The sequence below is a fragment of the Canis aureus genome, chromosome 18, assembly GCF_053574225.1.
Source record: "Canis aureus isolate CA01 chromosome 18, VMU_Caureus_v.1.0, whole genome shotgun sequence".
Classification (NCBI taxonomy): domain Eukaryota; kingdom Metazoa; phylum Chordata; class Mammalia; order Carnivora; family Canidae; genus Canis; species Canis aureus.
In genome coordinates this window covers 51,619,344-51,636,597 of record NC_135628.1, presented here as the reverse complement: position 1 = coordinate 51,636,597, position 17,254 = coordinate 51,619,344, and the positions used below count along the sequence as shown (strand labels likewise).

The following is a 17,254-nucleotide window of genomic DNA, read 5'->3' as shown; positions in this document are numbered from 1 at the left end:
TCAACTGAATTTAATCAAATGCCATTTCTTGGTCTGGGGACTTAGGGGTATATCTATGAAATAATTTCCTCTTCTGAGCATCTTAAAAAAAAAATGGTTGTTTTGCTAGAAGATAGACTTTTAATCTTACTTGCCTCTTACCTTAAGTTTTTCAGTGTTTTAAATACCCTAGGGCATTGCATGGAAAATTTAACACCTGAAGGGGACACCTGGCACCTGCCTGAAGCACTTTCCATTTCCTGCCAGGCACACAAAGGAGAGAAGTCATTGTGGGCTGATGTAGCACTCTTCAGGGGTTGATTTACAAGTGTCTCAGATATGTCCTCAGGCAGCTAAGAGCCTTCAGTTCTTGGGACTACATTTAAATTACAGAAGAAATAGAGAGCTGGTGATCTTCAGTAGAGGACCCTTATCTTCTCATTTTCTCTGCCTTTGTAAATAGATAAGGTGGAAGCTCAAATTAGTTCATTAGTCCAATACATCTGTTTATACAGGTCCTTGACAAAGCTTAGTGAAGAATCTACAAAGCAGAACCTATGTGTGGGATTCTTTTGAGTTCCATGTTACTTTCTTAGAGAAATCTTATAGACACATACATACATAAACACTCTTTACTTCTAAAGCTAAAATACTCTTTATTTTTATAAATATTAATTTTTAACTTTTATTAGCTTTGGTTTTTGTCACAAATATCTAATCATCTTGCTTATGAACTTCAGCCACATTGTGCCAGTTTTATTATCCCAAGAGTATTGCTGAAATTCACAAGCAAGATGAAAAATGCCTACAATGTTAAAGGAACGTATTCCCCCTTTTTGGTATATTTTAATATAAATATTGCCATTTGTTAGTATTCCTTAGTATTTCTGTAAAAGTATACATTGTTTTATAATATTCTAAGTGATCTGTGGCGGGAGATCTCATGTTATATATTCAAAGACTTAAAAGTGGAGCAGAGAGAGGTGGGGTAGTGCCAGCAGATGAGGCTGAGTATAACCCATCATGGAGGTCCCTGGGGGCAACTTTCCCTGGTCAGAGTCCTAGGAATGTGCCCAAGGCCACTTGCCTTGTTAGTTGGGATCTGAATCTAGAAAACTGAAACTTTTCTTCTTCATGAGGAACTAGATTTGAAATAGCTCAAGTTTAAGAATAATGAAAATGTACCCACTGGTCGGAGAAGTTCAGAGAAGTAAAAGGTAAGCCTGAGTTGGAAGAAACAAAATTTCACAGAGGAAGAGGAGGTGGTGTAATAATAAATGGCCAAGGTTTTGAGTTAGACCTGACTACCATTTACTGCCATAACTATGTGGTCTTGAGCAAATTATTCAAGTTTTAAGTCTTAGTTTCTTTATCTAATTAAAAAAAAACCACAGAGTAATAATAATTCAGGACTTAAATTATGCCCCACTGGTCAGGTCAGTCTTCATTCTCCTGTAGCAGCTGCTTCCCTCTGGCAGTCTGTCTTTCTGCCTTACCACAGGGCCCATGTTCTCATCACTCTGCAGTGCCTGTGGGAGCAGCGCACCTGTCATTTGCATACCTTCCTGCTTAGGAGATGTTCCTGTATAATGGAATATGCTTGTTTCTTTCCCATTCTTCCCCTACTGTATCCTTGAAAGCAAATCACTTTAAATTCAGTAAAAGATGACATGTGCGGACTCAATAGTGATCTTTTTTAGTGATCTTTTTTAGTGTGCAGTGAAGTTCTTTTTGGTTCTCATGGATTGTCACTGGTGTGGTTCACTGATTTCCACTCACTCTGCATTTACTACATACATGGGGGGCATTGGGAAAGCTTGTTGTGGGACGTGACGGTCCTTTCTCTGGTGCATCAAGTAGCGAGGCATAAGGAGTTGTGGAATTTAGAATGACTTTTAAATCTGATCTGATATGCATAAATGTATTAATAGCCATTCACTGGTTCTCTTTCTTCATCCTAGCATCCTCTCTACCCTAACTGCAGGAACACAATTTAATAATTTAAAATAGTTACTGCATACTTAAGAAAAAATCAGGGAGAAACCAAATAAATACTTTTTAACCTACAAATTTAGAATGTGAGATTATTTCTACTACATGCCAAGAGTGTAGTAAAAAAATCAACCAATTGGATATTTGGTTTCTTGGGAATAAAATGACTAATAGAACTTCCTTTTTTTCCTCCTTCTTCTTCAGTTGATCAGTTTATTGGATTATCATTACATTAACATACTTTCAGGAAAAGGAAAATAACCTCTAATCTCAATCTACAAAACTAAACTACACTTCGAGAAATCAGAAATTCTTAGAAAGCAAAACTCAACAACTATGTCAGTCAAAGAATTTAAAATTCGAGTCAGGCTTATTTTAGGAACTTAAATTGTAATATATACTGCACTTTGCAAACTTGAGCAGATTTGCCTTTTGAAAACCAAGAAGATACCCTGTGATGTTTGAAAGACCTTAACTGAGGCACATATAGTATTTCTTGGACCAATAAGAATTTACTCTGTTGTCCAGGAACACAGTCAGAATTCTTAGATTTCATTAAGAAAAATATAAATCAGTCTTGCTATAAAATTTATGAGGCTGCCTTCATCTCCCACCATGCAAACACTTTGCTATATGCTGTTAATTTTAAGCTATATACTAAAACACATCACAACTTTACAATCAGTGTTTTAAATGGATGGCTGACATATAGCCTTTGACAATATTTAGCACTTTATAGCAATGCATTAACGCTAACTTTAGAAACTATAGCATAATGAAATTTTACAGCCAATTAAGTTGATGAGTCACTGTCAGCTTCTTAAATTCCTCTTTTAGATGAATAAGACAAGCAAATATAGGAAGTGAGGCACAAACTCTAGCTCTTGTAAAATCTTAAGGGTCCTCCTGAAATTGAAATGTTAGGGCATAAAACAATACATTGTCTAAACATCCTGGAAAGAAATAAAATGATTTCTATTTAAATTTAGAAATGGTAATAATGTTCAGTCTTTTAGTTTGTCATCACGTACTTACATTGACTTATGGAAAGAGTCATATAGTGTCCATTGACTTGTGTGACAATAGTTGCTAAACAACCTGAACTTTTGCTTAAAAAAAGTGCAAAATTGGATATATTTAATCTCTGCCCATACTACTAGGAGTTTATAGCTAGTCAAAGAAATAAGTAGTTTGACAAGTGCAAATTTGAATATGTCCCTTTAAAAAAATAAATATGTCCCTTTAAGAAGATGCTTTAATAAGATGTATGGTGTTGAGAATTAATTATAAATCTATTATATACAAAGTTGAGTCATTTTAGGAAAAATCAAGGAAGAGTATATCTATTAGGGGTGCCTGGGTGGCTTAATCGGTTAAATGTCCAATTCTTGATTTTGGCTCAAGTCATGTTCTTAGGGTCATGAAATCAAGCGCTGCCTTGGGCTCATTCTTTGTGCAGAGTCTGCTTAAGATTCTCTCTCTCTCTTTCTCTTTTCTTCAGATAAACAAATAAATACTTTAAAAAAAAGAACTTGTCTGTTAAATTAGGGCATCTCCATTAAAATTTATCATGAAAGTGTCACATATAACTTTATCCTAATTATTGAATGTTGAAAAAATATCTTTATAGATTGATAGTGAGGTTGCAGTAGCATTAGAATAAAATCATAATATGTTAAATCCAAAACATTTTAGGATAGAGTAAATTTAAAAATATAAAATATTTGGGACGCCAGGATGGCTCAGCGGTTGAGCGTCTGCCTTTGGTCAGGGCATGATCTTGGGATCCGGGATCGAGTCCTACATCATGCTCCCTGCATGGAGCCTGCTTCTCCCTCTGCCTATGTCTCTGCCTCTCTCCTTCTCTCCTTGTGTCTCTCATGAACAAATAAATAAATCTTTTTTAAAAATGTATACAAAACATTCATACACATCTAGCTCTTATCTATATTTTATGGATCCTGAAAAATTTCCAAATTCCTTAATGTTCTCATGATCATTACTTTCTTGGAATCAATTTGGCTTGGGCATTTTCTGCCATTTCTATGCCTGCTGTTCATACTCCACTAAATGGTAATAGAGACAAAGAAATTCTGTCTTTTCTATAAAGTACACAAAAGAGGAGCACCTTTGTGGCTCAGTCTGTTAAGTGTCTGACTCTTGATTTCAGCTCAGGTCTTGATCTTAGGGTCGTGAGATTAAGCCCTGCATCAGGCACCCTGTTCAGTGGAGAGTCTGTTTGAAATTTCCCCTCTCTTTCTCCCTCTCGAAAATGATAGATAGATAGATAGATAGATAGATAGATAGATAGATAGATAGATAATTTTTAAAAGTACATCTTCTTGATTATTAAAGAGGATCCACACATACAGAAAAATAAAGTATGCAAAAGAAAGAAAAACAAACAATAACATTCACAGAAGGGTGATGAGGGGAGGATGCATGTGGGTGTATGTGTCTGTGTGTGTTTGTAGCAGAGGGATTTACAGATCAGCAATTCAAACCACATAACCTGGAATTTTAGTGTTACAGACAATTTGTGTCCTTTTCAAATTTATACGTTGAAACTCTACCCCCTAATATGATGATATTAGGATGTGGGGCCTTTGGGAAATAATTGGGATTAGATGAAGTTTTGAAGATAGAGCCCTCATGAATGGAATTAGTGTCCTTAAAAGAAGTCACCAGAAATATATCTTCCATGTAAGGATATAATAAGAAAATGGCTGCCTGCAACCTAGAAGACATCCTTCACCAGGACCTAACCATGCTGTTACCTTGAGTCTGGACTTCTAACCTCAAGAACTATGAGAAGCAAATTCTTTTGCTTATAAGCCACCCAGTCTTTGATATTTTGTTTTATCAACCCAAACTAAGACAGTTAGATATCTGTGTTTGGAAATTACAGATTTGTCATGTCCCCAAAATGGGAGATGTTGATTCAGTATATCTGGAGTGGCCCTAGGGAATCTATACTTAAGAAGATAATCAAGAATGGAATGACTGCTCTGGGATTTGTAGTCTTCATTTCCAGTTATCAAATTTAGTGTTACAAAATAAATGAAACTGGGGTCTTATGGACCTAAGGACCTACCTCAAAGTAGTTATTTCTGTCTTGTATCATTAAGTTGATATGTCATTTGCCTCTTTTTTCATAGGCAATCATGCTGGTCTGCCCAGGAATATCTAGGTTTTGGTCCTATGTTCTGAGAAATCCCTCAATCCTGGACTAACCAGAGTGGTTGGTCACCAGATAAGATCTTTAAAGAAACAACTGTATCTTTTTGTTTGCTGTGACCATTCTTCAATATTTATTTATGAATTGTCTACTTTGTAGTTAAAACTATGAGAGAGAAGTTTTTGGCAGAAGGTGAAAGGGCTGTTTTCACAAAGTCCCTTGATGCCATTCTTGACATAGCAGCACTGTCCTAAGACCCAGGAGACAAAGTGCCACACATGGGAGAAGACAGTGCTCCCGTATCTGTGTGGATCTTAGCTTAGATCATACAACAAATGCAGATTGAAGGAATCAATGTACCTTTTGGCACTTTGAAGATACTCTGTAAGAACTGATCTTCCCTCTCTACTCCTAAACCTGCAAATGCCTCAGTTGGAGGTTTTAGGAAAATGATGGAATTCCCTATAATGATAGCCTGGTTTTAGCTCTATTGAGTTTGACATGGAAGCAGACTACATAGAAATATGATAGGCAATTGGAAATGTGGGCTGGCAGTTAGGTGACAGGAAAGTCCTAGAAAACTAATTTATCAGACCACTAGATTCTGTAATAAATTAAATCAATTACTATAGAAATAGAAAATTGATGAGGATCTAAGCACAGCATGGTGACTATGGTTAACAATGCTGTATTATATACCTGAAAGTTGCTAAGAGTAAATTTTAAATGTTACCACCACAAGGGAGAAAAAAAGGTTACTATTGGAGGTAATGAATGTGTTAACTAACCTTATTGTGGAGATCATTTCATAATATATACATATAAAATCATCATTTTGTATATCTTAAACTTAAGCAATGTTATATGCCAATTATATCTCTGTAAAGCTGGGAAATATTTAAAAAGAAAATAAAATAGAAAATTGAGTTCGAGGGGTGCCTGGGTGGCTCAGTCAGTTGGGCATCCAGCACTTGATTTTCGCTCAGGTCATGAGATCGAACCCACCCACATTAGGCTCTGAGCTCAAAGCAGAGTCTGCTTGTTCTCCCTCAGCTCCTCCCCCTGCTTGGGTACGTGCTCTCTCTCTCTCTCTCTCAAATAAATAAAATCTGAAAAAAAAAAAAAAAAGGAAAATTGAGTTCAAGAAGAAGATTAAGTTGAATGATTCTTCTGAAGATAGCTGGTTTACTTATGGAAACACTGTCATTTAATATGTACAAAAAGGGCTCCCAAGTAAAGCACATTCAAAATGAGAATAGGCATGGCAGGGTGAAAAAAAAAAGACCTTACTTTGAGACACTAATTAAATGATACTTCTGAAACTGAAGTGGATGAAAAGAATGCAATCTACACATTTTACTTATGAGATCAAGACACTACCAAAATGTTGTGTAATTACTAGAATGTACAACATAATAGGACTCAGTAAGGTGGAAATAAAGATAATGAAATGATATGTTTTTATTTAGTTCATATCTTTTTGTTGCTAATAGAATAGTTTCTGTTCTTTCCAAATAAAAATTTCAATACCGAGTTTAAAAGTCTGACTCAGTAAGTATAGGATTAAAGCAATTGAAAGTAAAATCAAATAGTTTTGTCTCATTAAGTGTGCCTCAAATGTGGAAATCTTAGCCCTAATGCCATCTTTTAGTGAAATCTAACACCAAATTAATGGTTTTCTTTTTTATTTTGCAGGGCTGGAACGAATTGCAAGGGATTCATCTTATGAACAGGAAGGAAAGGTCCAGTTTGTAATTGATGCAGTGTATTCTATGGCTTATGCTCTGCACAGTATGCACAAAGATCTCTGCCCTGGATACATCGGCCTCTGCCCACGAATGAGTGCCATTGATGGGAAAGAGCTTCTTGGTTATATTCGGGCTGTAAATTTTAATGGTAAGTTACAACTTTTTTTTTGTCCTTATATACTTTAGAAGTGACAGTGTTTGTTCTCACTGCCCCCCATATAGGGAAGATACTGAGAGTGGGAAGCTCAGGATTAGAAGCAGTTCCCCTTTTAATCAGAAGTGTGAGTTTTTCCACCTGCTTTTAAATATCTAACATATTTTTTTTGCACTCCTGAAAGAAGCATTAATCTGTTCTTGAAAGAAGCAGAAGTTAAAAATAAGCCTCTATCAATCAAAATATTCTACTTAAATACCACTATTTCAGAAATAACTTAAGAGACTTATTTGGAACCACTGACAACAGATTAGATTTCTTTTAAAATGTTTTGTTTGTGCCATTATTAGAGAAGGAATTATAGATATTTTGTTTTAAAACTGATTTTAAGCTTTTTAAACAATAAGTTGGCTTGAGGAAGGTAGATGATTCGGAGTTGCTACATATTCACCTTAGAGTGCTGTGTTAAGTTTCTGTGTCTTCTCTTCCTTTGTTTCACTTTCAATGATTTGGTCAATGTAAAACAATGGGCTGCATCTTGTAAAATAGAACTACGTACAATGCAGTGTAGATGGGATTTGCTTCCTGCAGAAGCAGAAATACTGCTTTCTGTGAGTGTTACAGAAGCTGATTCAAAATATGCTGGACCCATAGTATTTGGCTGAGAATAGCCAACTGCCTGTCTGAAGTGATGGAATTGTTGAATGTTGTTGCTCTTTCATGAAAGTTGTAATGGTTGCTGCCCATGATTTTGACCATTATTTTCAAATGAAATGATAGAATGCTCTGAGCTGTCTAATTCTTTCTGTTTGGCTGTAATCCACACAATGGACATGCCTCTGAGCCACACACAGCACTGCACTGTCCATCATAATACACTCCAGTGACCTCAGCTGCCAGCCTTTCTCAAAAAAGCACAAGGTCATCTTCAATTTAGAATTCAAGTGGAAACTTCTTCTTTTGCTTTGTGCAGGGAACATGAGACAAAATTTGGTTTATATTCAACACAGGGTATCCTTATTTTCAGCAGAATTTTTGTGAGACATTACATAACAATCCTTTCATTACAAATATAAATATTAAGGGGAATTTAAAAATAATTTTCTTGCAATTATAAAAATTGAGCAAAAGAGAAGTATTATAACGCAAGATTATTTATCCTAACATGAGGTTGGAGTACACTCCCATTTATCCAAGTTAGGAAGTGTGAAGAGCAATGTAAATGAATATATTTTCTCAATAACTGAAGCTCAACTCCAGATGGGAAAATCTTTAAAGAAACACAAGATTAAAGTATTTTAAAGGTGAATTGCCAATTTCTCTCTTATCTTAATCATAGATAAAAGCTAAACCTTCCCTTGATGACTTTCATTATTATACCATACTGTAATATAATGATGCTATTAAAGACTATTAAAAACATCTTAATGCCTAATGATTATTAAGACAATTTGCCTCTAGACTCCAATGATTCCTGAGTTCTTCTGTCTCCTTTTTATAGTCTTTTTTCCCCCTTCTACTATATCAGACTGCTATTTTTGTGATTTTTTTTTTTTAGGGCTGATCTCTTCCATAATTTGCTTCTTAAACTCACTGTGAACAGAGTAGCACATATAAAATTCCATTAATTTAGTCAAGATACATCTATCGAGCACACAGAATGTGTTAAACATTGTGATAGGTGCTAAAGATACACCACGGATAAAAAAATAGTCAAAACAGATATGAGATTTAGATTTTCTTGGAAATTTAGATAATAATCAAAAAAGCACACAAAAGTATAATAATATAATCTCTAGTGAGTGCTGAAAATAGAGGTATGCTGAACTGAGAGATTGCAGTAGGGAAACACCTCTACAGGTGTATCTGAAGGAAATGAGTGTCAGAGATAAGAGTAAGATAGAACACAAGAGGTCTTACAGGCCATTCTTAAGATTTGTTCTTCATCTTGAAAGCAACAGGAACCACTAAAGCATAATAGAACTATGTCTTATCTAAGAGTAAGTATACTCCAGATATGAGGATCATATAAAATACATGAATTTTAGTATATGAACTTATAATCTCTTTGAGCTCCCTGAAGATTTATTTTGCTAATGGCTTGAAACTAGTCTGTATTCTAACAGCTGATGCTACAAGGTGAGAGATCTAAGCATAAGCAGATTGTTATGGATTATGTAATCCTCCTGATTTTTAGTAATTTTCAGGGAGTTTGTCAATTTTTAAATTTTATTGTTGGCTATTTATTAGTGTTAATTAATTATTAGTGCCTTGCCTATTTCTGATAAAAAGATATATAGGGTGGCTCAAATAGAAGTGTATTGTCAAAAACATTTAAGGAAGAAGAAACAAATATGGTAACCGGGATACAAGACTACATCAAGTTCTGAACTTCCCAAGCAGACAAAACGTAAAGGGACATCAGTGGGATACATAAATTTCATTATATGATAGAAGCAAGCCTACGTATTTTTTAAAGAGAGAATTGATTTTCTTGGAAACTATTTCTAAAAGAAATGTATCATATGGTACTTTGACAGCCTAATAAGCAAGGTCATTTAACAAAATTTTATACAAAAGCAGAAGCTTTCTCTTCGGCTGTTTTGCACATGTATCCACAGTCAAAGCCAAGAATGTAATGCTTGTAACACTGAAGGGTATTTTTTAAAAGAGTTTTCAGGAGGAGGGAGATAATCTTCTTTGATCTAGATTAACAACTCTCTCAAGCTCTGATGATACAGGGATTACTATATTCTGTTAAGAATAAATGAAGAGCTTTCCCTTATACTCTGCTTTTTAGACTCGATCTTCAAAAGACTGCTACTCAGAAATTTAACATTTCAGTCAGTTAAAAATAAGAGCTTCTGGGTTGAAGGAGTGGTCATAATTTTGGACACTCCACTTCCCTTATTGCTACTTGCTGGTCCTGGAGAAACGTTGATATGTCCTAATAGCTAAATGGAGCACACGTCAAATCCATAGGCTTAAATATTATTGCTCTTGACAAGGCTTTTGTAGGAATTGGAAGTAGTCATCTAGAGTGTATACTGGGAACCTAGCTAACAGCTATTATATGTTGTTAATTGCATGCCAATTGAGTGGGTTGTGTTGGTGATGGTCAGTGTTCTCACCTAGTGAGATGGCTAATTCACTTCCCAAAGCCTGAAAATATGAGAGGACCATTGGCCAAACCTCAGTTTCCTTGAAATAATCAGTTTTGAATACCCTGAGGTGTGGAGAATGTACTTGACTAGATTCAGAGCTGCTTACTGTACATGACAACAAAAAATTATTATATACTTAAGGTTGTCTTAGCATAGCTACTACTAGTTGTCAAAGAATGAGCTTTGTAAGGCAATGATCAATTTTGTATAGTGTAGCCTTCCAGATTTTCTGTCAGGATCACTGAGCTACGAAAGGTACTCATAAGTAATTTTAAAAATTGACTTTGGATGGAATTATCTAGTAATGTCCATTTAAATATTGGATAATGTCTGCAATAAAGTGCAAATTGTGCTTCAAAAGAAACTGTTGTTAAACCAGTTCTTTCTGACATTAATGAGATATCGAGGCAGATTGCTTTTCACGATCCCTTTTAATTTGTGATAGTAAATAAAACCTTGTCATTGGTATGAAGGGAGACTTCCAGTCTGTAATAGCAGGAGACATAGGAGCCAGAACAGCTGGATGCTGCACAGACCATTGGTATAAAATTAAAGTAACTGTTTAAAACTCAGTCTTGCTGAGATTGTAACCTTGTGTGCAGTATGCCTAATTAAGCAATGGTTTAAAGATACTTGGTTTAAAAGGTCATGCTTCTTCCAGTTTTATTGTTTAACTGAGAACATAACAATAATCTTAGAATTTCAAATGGTGAATGATTAGTATTTCAGACCAGAATTATTCTATAACACAACAACTAGGTAAAGGTGAAACACAGTCAAACTACTAAACTCCAAAGTACTATTGCCATCAAAGGCTTAAACAACAATGGTGGTTTGATTGAATTTAATCACTCAAACTGTTATTTTCTCATCAATGGAAAAATTTACCTGAGCTATATTCGGTATATGTATTTAAAGCACATTCTGATTCATAGCATATCTGGAATTACTCATGTGTTTCTTACAACTTTTCTCAACCTTTTCTCTGTACTTGGGGAGCCAGAGGGAAACAAAGGCCTGCCTTTTGGATTAGTTTTATTGCTACCATTTGAGCAAAACACTGTTTCTATAAATTTTTTAAATACAAAGATTTATCAAAAAAAAAACATAAAATAAAGAAGAGGAGTTCAGATTTTTCAGGAACTTAAGCAACGATGTCAATTCTTTCAGTCTGGTCTATAGGCAATAAAATATTAATACTTACATCTTGTATAGAATCAGAGATTTTCCTGTTGTCATGAGAACCTTATTTATTAGAAAGAAAAAGTGTTGGGTAGAATTCCAGTGTGATCTCCTCACTCCTTTTCTCTGTACTTGAGCTCACATCAGGGGCAGGGCAGGCACAGGGGCATACTAAACAAGAGTGTTTGTAGGTAGCAGAAACCACCTTAAACTTGCTTAAGCTAAAAGGAAGAATTTATGAAGGTATGTCAGGAAACCCCAAGGCAGAATACAACAAGGTCTAACGAAAGGGCTGATTATAAGAACTAAAAACCGGTCAGAAATCCCAACTTCTCCCTGTTTCCTTTGTTTGGTTTTGTTTATATTGGTTTTCCCCACTTCTAGGTTCATAGAGTAGATAACAGAAGGCCATCTACATTTCTACAAATTAGCAGCTATTTCTTCAGGGCACCTGCTAAAATTAACATGTATATATTTCTAAGTCTCAATTCTTACTTCTTAGAAATTTGAATCTTATTAGCCAAACTTTGGATGTCAGATCTGTTCCAAATTATCAGTGGTGAGGAGGAAGTAGTACACATTCCCTTGTCATAGGAGTGCTCTCCCTGTTTGAAAGGGACATTTGGGAAATTTCTGTAAGTGACTTGGGAAAATTTAACCAAAGTGAGCAAATTGATGAAAACATGAATACCTGAGAAGGGATGATGGCCCTCTAGGCTCAGAATCTCACTGCTTCCTTGCGTGGGTGAGTTTTCATCAAGCTAAAGGAGACACAGTTAAGAATCACGTAGAATCTGTGAGAGCCTGTGAGAGGAATCAACTTTGGAATATTTTTAATGTTAGTTTTCATTTTGTGGTTGAATTTCTTGGCATGAAGAGGAATGAACAGCTTCCCTGAACTCCCCAGTGAGATGGTGATCTAACCATTTCAGTACTCAGTATTCTGAGGAAACTATACCCTTGCCTGATCACAGAGGCTAGTATAGAGGTAGAATTTTCCAGCATCTTATTTTCCTTAGCAATAATATTGATTTCAGGTACTTAATGCAAATTTCCAAATATATAATTATGAATGTCTCTGAATATTATAGTCTGATTTTGAGGCAAGTGTGTTTGCATAAAATAACTTTAAGCTATCTAAAAGAAATAAATATGACTTAATATTAGGAAATATACTATAAATACACTAAGAGGTCAAATAAGACAAGGATAAGTATCTCATAAGATTCTTTAAAGTCATTTGATTAAAATATATCTCCCATTTCTGTACATAAACTAGAAATGGAATAAATGTTTGACATAATAAAGTACTCAACCTATAACCAATTATATATTTCTAGTTGTTATTCCTATTAAAGAGATGGATTAATGGTAAGATGGTCCTCTTACCATTATTACTAATATTCTGTAAATTGTAACCAATGTGACAAATATGAAACAAAAATAATAGAGATTACTACTAAATATGAAAAAGTATGAGTATTTTCAAGTGATTTGATCTCAAGGCAATAAGTTGAAAAAATACATTTGAAGGAATTACTTTAGGAAGATGATCAAATATAAAATTAATATTAAAACATGAAGAGCTTTCCTATACATTAGTAAGAAATCATTGACTAATATATGGGAAATGAAACTCTGTTTCCTTTGCAAAAAATATTTAAAATATCTAGTATCCAAGATCTATAAAGAACTTATTAAATTCAACAGCAAAGAAACAAACTATCCAATCATGAAATGGGCAAAAGACATGAACAGAAATCTCACAGAGGAAGACATAGACATGGCCAACATGCACATGAGGAAATGCTCTGCATCACTTGCCATCAGGGAAATACAAATCAAAACCACAATGAGATACCACATCACACCAGTGAGAATGGGGAAAATTAACAAGGCAGGAGAGGATGTGGAGAAAGGGGAACCCTCTTGCACTGTTGGTGGGAACGTGAACTGGTGCAGCCACTCTGGAAAACTGTGTGGAGGTTCCTCAAAGAGTTAAAAATAGATCTGCCCTTCGACCCAGCAATTGCACTGTTGGGGATTTAACCCAAAGATACAGATGCAGTGAAACGCCGGGACACCTGCACCCCGATGTTTATAGCAGCAATGTCCACAATAGCCAAACTGTGGAAGGAGCCTTGGTGTCCATCAAAGGATGAATGGATAAAGAAGATGTGGTCTATGTATACAATGGAATATTACTCAGCCATTAAAAACGACAAATACCCACCATTTACTTCGACATGGATAGAATTGGAGGGTATTATGCTGAGTGAAATAAGTCAAATGGAGGACAAACATTATATGGTCTCATTCATTTGGGGAATATAAAAATAGTGAAAGGGAATAAAGGGGGAAGGAGAAAAAATGAGTGGGAAATATCAGAAAGGGAGACAGAACATGAGAGACTCCTAACTCTGGGAAACAAACAAGGGGTGGTATAAAGGGAGGTGGGCGGGGGGGGGTGGGGAGGTGATGGGCACTGAGGGGGGCACTTGATGGGATGAGCACTGGGTGTTATTTCTATATGTTGGCAAATTGAACACCAAAAAAAAAATTAAAAAAAAAAATTAAATATCTTGGAATAAATTGAACCAAGGAATTTGAAAGACCTATATTAACAGATGACTTTATTGAGAAACATTCCTTGTTTGTAGACAGAAAAACTAATTACAAGAAAAATATTAATCTGAGTAAATCTGTAGTCAGACTTAGCTTAGTATAATTCCAACCAAATGATAAAGGAGTATTTTCTAGAATTTGAAACAATATTTAAATTTTAATTATGAGAATAAATGAATAAAAACTGAAATGATTTTGAGGAAAAGTTTATTTCTACCAAACATTTAATATTTAAATCTAATGACAAGCTATAGTCAATACAAATTGGAACTAGTACCGAAGAAATATGGCAAATAGAACTATATAGAAATCACCAGAAATATATAACAATAAATATGTAAATCAGTTTGTATGTATATGTATATACTTAAATATGAATTTATGATGTGATAAAGATGGACTTAGAACTCTGTGGAAAAGGACATTCTATTAATTGATTATCAACTCATAGTAAGATCAAGTGACATGATTCCTCCACATAAGAATCTTATCCACTTGGAATTTATTTTAGAGTTAAGTAAAAAAGAAGCAAGAGAAAAAAATAAAAGACAGTTCATTAAATTTGAATGGGGAAGCTTTTTGAATAGGACAGTGAAGGAAATTATAACAGGAAAATAGACCTGTTTGATTTAGTAAAATTTCAGCATTGTCAGATATTCAAAAAATATCATAAATACAGTTTTAAAATAAAATATAAAGTAAGGGATATATTTGGGCTGTTAGGTCAAAGGATAATAGCACAAATGTAAAAAGAGCCACTGTAACTGACATCAATGATGACATCTTGAAGAAATCAGTTGCCAAAACTTGTAAATGTTAATAAGCATTTTAAAAAACCCCATTAACCTTCACTAGTAATTACATAAATATAATTTAATCAGTAATAAAATATTGTTTTCCATCTGTCAAATTTACAAAGACATGAAAAATTATAATAGTGATTATCAAAAAGTAATTTTATTGGTTCTTTCAAATATGCTTGGTGAGAGTGGATATTAGCGTAATTTTTTCAGAATATTTGCTCAGCACATATCACTTCTAGAAATATATTGTAAGAAAAATATTTGAAATAATTGTATTTACAAAAATATATTGAAAAACCAAAAAAGCAGAATCACAATTTTGTTCTGTTTCTAATTAAATCTACCAACACTATGTAACATAGTGGCATAGCATTTTGACTGTGTCTTGGAATCTCAGGCTTTTGTCTAGGTTCTGCTATTACTTTTCCTCTGTGTTGTGAGCCCATCTAGCTTCACTTTTTAAATAGAAGGATTATACTAAAATATTCTCATCTCTGAAATCCCTTCCAGCTCTAAAGTCTTTACATACTCTTTTAAAGGTATATTTTTAAAATACAGATGCCTATCAATGTTCTTATTGTTGTCTTTTGTTGTTATTGTTTATAACTATTTTCATCTTTTATGAGTCATTTATTTATCCCATATACATTTTATTGACAATCTTATAAAGGTACATAATAGGGTTCTGTGTTAGACATCAGGAATACAGAGACCAATGAAACATGGTCCTGTATGTTCTCAGATATCATAACGTAACAAAGGACAGGCACAAAGGTATTACCAACAAGAATTCAACTTGATAAATCTTATGATAAAGGCATGAGTATTAGAAGAACACAATATAAAGCTGAGACAAGAAATACATAAGGAGGACCTCAAAGAATACATCACACCTGATTTAAATTATGAATGAAAAGTGACATTTCTTAGGTGGACAACATGGGGAAAAGGCATTAATGACAGTCCATTGACTGATGAATAGATAAAGAAGATGTGTATACACACACATGCAAAGAGAGAGAGAGAGAGAGAGAGATAAATATTACTCAGCCACGAAAAAGAATGAAATCTTGCCATTTGCAACAATGCAGACAGAGCTAGAGGATATTATGCTACGCGAAATAAATCAGTTACAGAAAGACAAATACCATATGATTTCACTCATATGTGGATTTATGAAACAAAAACAGAGTAGTTTAATAGTACTGGAAGATAAGGAAAAACCCGTTTTCTAAAAAAGCTGAGCATCTACTTTGCAAGAATTTGAGAGTGCAGCATGGGAGGAGCCTGGAAATGAGACTGACCAGATGAGCTTGGGCTTAGTTAGAAATATCTGTCAAATTCTGGTGTTTGAAGGTGACACAGCAGGCAACAGGTAACTGAAGCTTTTTGAACAGGACAATGAAGTGCTAGGGTTTGTGTTTTAGAAAAATAACCACAGCAGCATTTTGCAGACTGGAGGAAGTGAGATTGAAGACAAGGGTGGTTAGGTTAGGAGACAGTTCCAGTAGTCCTCATGAGGGAACAGTACTTGAAAAGAGAAAATGAAAACACAAGTGAAATGGAAAGAAAGGGAGGAGAGAGGAAGTGAACATAGATTATTTGAAGGCTGGCTCTGTTTTGGCACTGTGCTTTGACTAAAAACCAAGAGGTTTTGAAAAAGAACTTCCCTGCATGATCTTTCTTTGTAATTATAGTTCATTTACTGGAGTTAATTTAGCATTTTAGTATATATGTTATCGATGATACTGGCTTTGCACTACTTTTTATCTACTTCTGTAAGTAGAAAACAAGATATAAAATGTCAATGTCTGGAAAAACTGGCATAAAATGTCATCTGTAGAAGCGAATGCTGCACAATTTTCCTTGTGGTTAACTATTACCTAAATAATCACTATTTAGTAAATAGAGATAAAGCAAAGTCAAACATGATGAAAGTCAAGTGTGTTAATCTTAAATATGAGTATCCTTTTTGATAATTACCTCATTTGAAATAAAATTGAGAAAATAATTATTAATAATTTGGAAGTACATTATATGTACTTAAAAATATATGTACTTAAAAATACATGTACTTTAAAATATATGTACTTTACATTATACATTATATTTACTTAATATATGTATTAATGTATTAGTGCAATGTAAAAACATACATTAATGTAAAAAATACATTATATGTGCTTAAGGTTTGCAGGTAGTAAAGTATTCCTGGAAATACTGTATATTTAAAAAATGAATGATATATATAGTAATATTGAATATATAAAGATAAACAGGCTGATTTGAAATTAAATGATATTTCAGTTTCTGATTAAGGAAACCTTAGGCTGGTTATAAAAGATTAATCTTACGAGTTAAGTCATCATGAAATCTAGCAATGTAAATGTACCTGCCTCTGTTTTCAACTGAATAAGGTGATAAACTGT

The 17,254-nt window shown here is 34.2% G+C and overlaps 1 protein-coding gene across 7 annotated transcripts in view; it reads left to right on the top strand.

The window, feature by feature from the left end:
• GRM8 (glutamate metabotropic receptor 8) overlaps positions 1-17,254 on the top strand; it is a 736,117-nt gene that overhangs the window by 454,218 nt on the left and 264,645 nt on the right. For all 7 annotated transcript variants that reach the window (XM_077857194.1, XM_077857198.1, XM_077857196.1 and 4 more), the window contains exon 7: positions 6,845-7,045. In XM_077857194.1, coding sequence (XP_077713320.1) covers positions 6,845-7,045 — 201 coding nt within the window. The remainder of the gene's footprint in view (positions 1-6,844; positions 7,046-17,254) is intronic.